At 43.7% G+C, this 2,930-nt stretch overlaps 1 protein-coding gene across 1 annotated transcript in view; it reads right to left on the bottom strand.

Annotated features, from left to right (window-relative positions):
* LOC107710505 (serine/threonine-protein kinase SIK3 homolog) overlaps window positions 1-2,930 on the bottom strand; it is a 44,271-nt gene that overhangs the window by 22,275 nt on the left and 19,066 nt on the right. Inside the window, exons 5-10 of the mRNA XM_016515289.1 lie at window positions 2,743-2,867; window positions 1,838-1,960; window positions 1,643-1,753; window positions 1,427-1,558; window positions 702-773; window positions 467-576 (exon numbers count right to left, since the gene is read on the bottom strand). Of these exons, the coding sequence (XP_016370775.1) occupies window positions 467-576; window positions 702-773; window positions 1,427-1,558; window positions 1,643-1,753; window positions 1,838-1,960; window positions 2,743-2,867 (673 nt within the window). The remainder of the gene's footprint in view (window positions 1-466; window positions 577-701; window positions 774-1,426; window positions 1,559-1,642; window positions 1,754-1,837; window positions 1,961-2,742; window positions 2,868-2,930) is intronic.

Here is a 2,930-nt window from a genome sequence, read left to right as displayed (position 1 = left end):
GGGGGGGGGGGATTATAGTGAATTGGGAGGGGTTTTAAATGATTTGGGAGTGGCTTCAGGTAGGTGGGACAGATTTTGAGGGAACTAGGAGGGGCTTTAGTTAGGTGGGAGGGATTTAGATTAATTAAGAAGGGACTTATGTTAGGAGGAGTGGTTCTAAAGTGAACTGGGAGGCGCTTGTGTTAAGTGGAAGGAGTTTAGAGTGAAGTGGGAGGAGCTTTGGTTACGTGGGAGGGGTTTAGAGTGAACTGGGAGGGACATGAGTTAGGTGGGAGTGGTTTTAAGTGATTTGGGAGTGGCTTCAGGTAGGTGGGACAGATTCTGAGGGAACTAGGAGGGGCTTTAGTTAGGTGGGAGGGGTTTAGGGCAAACTGGGAGGGACTAGTTAGGCTGTAACTCCAGCTGGAGGTAAAGAGAGCAAATAAAAGACAGGAGAAAGAGAAACATTGGCTGGGATGTGCGGTACCTGGGGTCAGGTACACCGACCGTGTGGCGTCTCATGGACAGGTATCGGGCCATCGCCTCTGGACTGGGCTCTTCTCCCTCATCGCTGTCCAGAGCCATCGTCCCGTCCGTCTGAAACACACACAACACACACACACACACACACACATAGGGTCAAAAACAATCCGTCCTGCATCCTCACACTCCAGCCTGATTTATTCTCACTGACTGTGAGCTGAAAGCAGTGTCGCGCTCACCTCAACGATCTGATTCTCGGGGTTTATGAGCTGAACCTGCGGTACCGTCATACTGACAGCATTACTCTGATCCTGCAGGACACACACAAACACACGTGATGAAGCAGATCAACCAATAATGGACTAATGGTCCACTAATGGACTCTTCAGGACACAGTTTTTTTCAAAATGTCTATATAGTTTTTTTTAAGTTTTAGTTCATTTAGTTAATTATTTTAGTACTTTAACTTAAACTAAATTAAAATGTTGCTTTGTGAACTAGCTGAAATAAAATAAAATAAAAACCTTAAATTAATTTCTGTTAATATTTATTTTTTATTTTAAGTGATGAACTTTTACATAGTTTCGGTTTAGATAATAATAATAACCTTGGTGAAAGACGCGTCTTTATCATTATAAATAGATTTTCATCTAGCTGTCTTTTCATTTTGAATTGAACATTTCAAATCTGATCCAAATTCTGGCTGCTCGGACTGAAACTAATCCCTTTTGTAAGTGATTTCAGAGCAAATACAGAAAGAAAATGACTATCAGAAGGCTGAGAAACACTGTATCACATAACCAGAATCCTCTGACAACCCCACAATCCCCTTCCTCTAGAATCATCGTTAGTTCTACAGAAGCCCATGGCTCTGCATTCATACAGTATGTAAATGAGGCACTCTGGAGCTCATGCATATTCCTCTCATCAGGAATCAAAGGTTGCTAATGGTAACGGCACACACCTGCACGGCGTTGAGCGGGTAGAGGGGGCGGGGCGTGGGCGGAGCCACACACAGGTTCTTGTGCCGCTTGAGTTTGTCAGACAGCAGACTGTAGGTGGCGCTGTAGTGATCGTACGCATCGGTGTGCAGAGACTGAGAGGAGAAACACAACCATGTGAATGTTCCAGAAGAGCTCATCTGAATGAAGGAGGGGGTGTGTGTGTGTGTGTGTGTCACCTGTAAGGTCCGCTCACGGTCAAAGCCCATCTCTGACATGGCCATCAGAACCTGCTCGTTAATTAATTCCGTTTCTCTCTCCACCTTCACCTGCTCACATTCTGCTATCAGCTGACAGAGACACAGGCAAATCAGCAACATTTCTACACATTGTTAAGTAAAATACTGTATCAGGCCTAAGAACAGCTGACTGACTCGGTCAAACTCGGGGTCGGGGTCTCCTTGTCTCATCCACTTGTTCTTACAGATCTGCTCCATTGAAAGCCGTCGACTGGGCTCCAGAACCAACATGTGTCTGATCAGATACTCACAGTCTGAAACACACACAAACACACGTCAACCATGGGTCGTGGCTTGGCAAGACAAGTATGTGTTTGTGTGTGTGTGTGTGTGTGTGTGTGTGTGTGTGAGTGAGTGAACGAATGTCAGTATGCAAGTGCAATGTGTGTTAGGGATGTGCGCGACGACTAATTTGACTGACGTTTAAACGAAAGTTTTGTATCCGACTAGTCTAAAAGCAAGAAACCCCCAAAAGATGGTAAGAAAAAAAAACCTCTGTGCGTGCGTGTAGCATATATAATAGCCTATATTTGAAATACTTAATCTATGAATCACACTGTCAAATCCCTCAATGAATTCCACTTGCCGCACACTTGCCTCACGTTATCATCATTTCATTTTAGGCGGTCATAAAAAAAAAGAAAATAAAAAAAAAGAAGAGCATACACTCAACGTCGGCCAAAGCATAGTTTATTTATTCAAATCAGCTGGGGAAATGCAGAACAATGGAAAATCAATCAATAGCCTGACAGAATTCTTAATCTTCATATAACGTTAGCCAACATATTAAAACAAGTCAAAAACAATAGGAAGGTTTATCAAGAAATAGCATTAAAACGGCTTTTAAAAACATACTTCGTGTAGGCTATATTGACTAAAAAACAAATCAATGCCCATTTTACTTACTCAAACCATGCGTTATTTGTTCAGTGAAATTATCAACGTGGTCTGGTGAAAACACCCCCCCCGGCTGGCAGAGAATTAATTTGCATATATATGCTGCCACAAATAGAGTGCAAGTCTGTGGGAAACACTGTTACCCATATGTCCACTTTAGGTCCATCGTATTCTTTTCCCTCGAAGAGTTCGGGTGCAGCGTACGGAGGACTGCCACACCACGTCTTCAGCAGCTGTCCTCGAGCAAACAGATTACTGAAGCCAAAATCTGAGGAGACAGAGAGACGGCCAGGTCAAACTCACTCACTCACTCACTCACTCACTCACACAC

This window comes from Sinocyclocheilus rhinocerous, unplaced genomic scaffold, assembly GCF_001515625.1.
Source record: "Sinocyclocheilus rhinocerous isolate Xijiao unplaced genomic scaffold, SAMN03320098_v1.1 scaffold867, whole genome shotgun sequence".
NCBI lineage: Eukaryota > Metazoa > Chordata > Actinopteri > Cypriniformes > Cyprinidae > Sinocyclocheilus > Sinocyclocheilus rhinocerous.
This window is presented reverse-complemented; position numbering and strand designations above follow the sequence as displayed.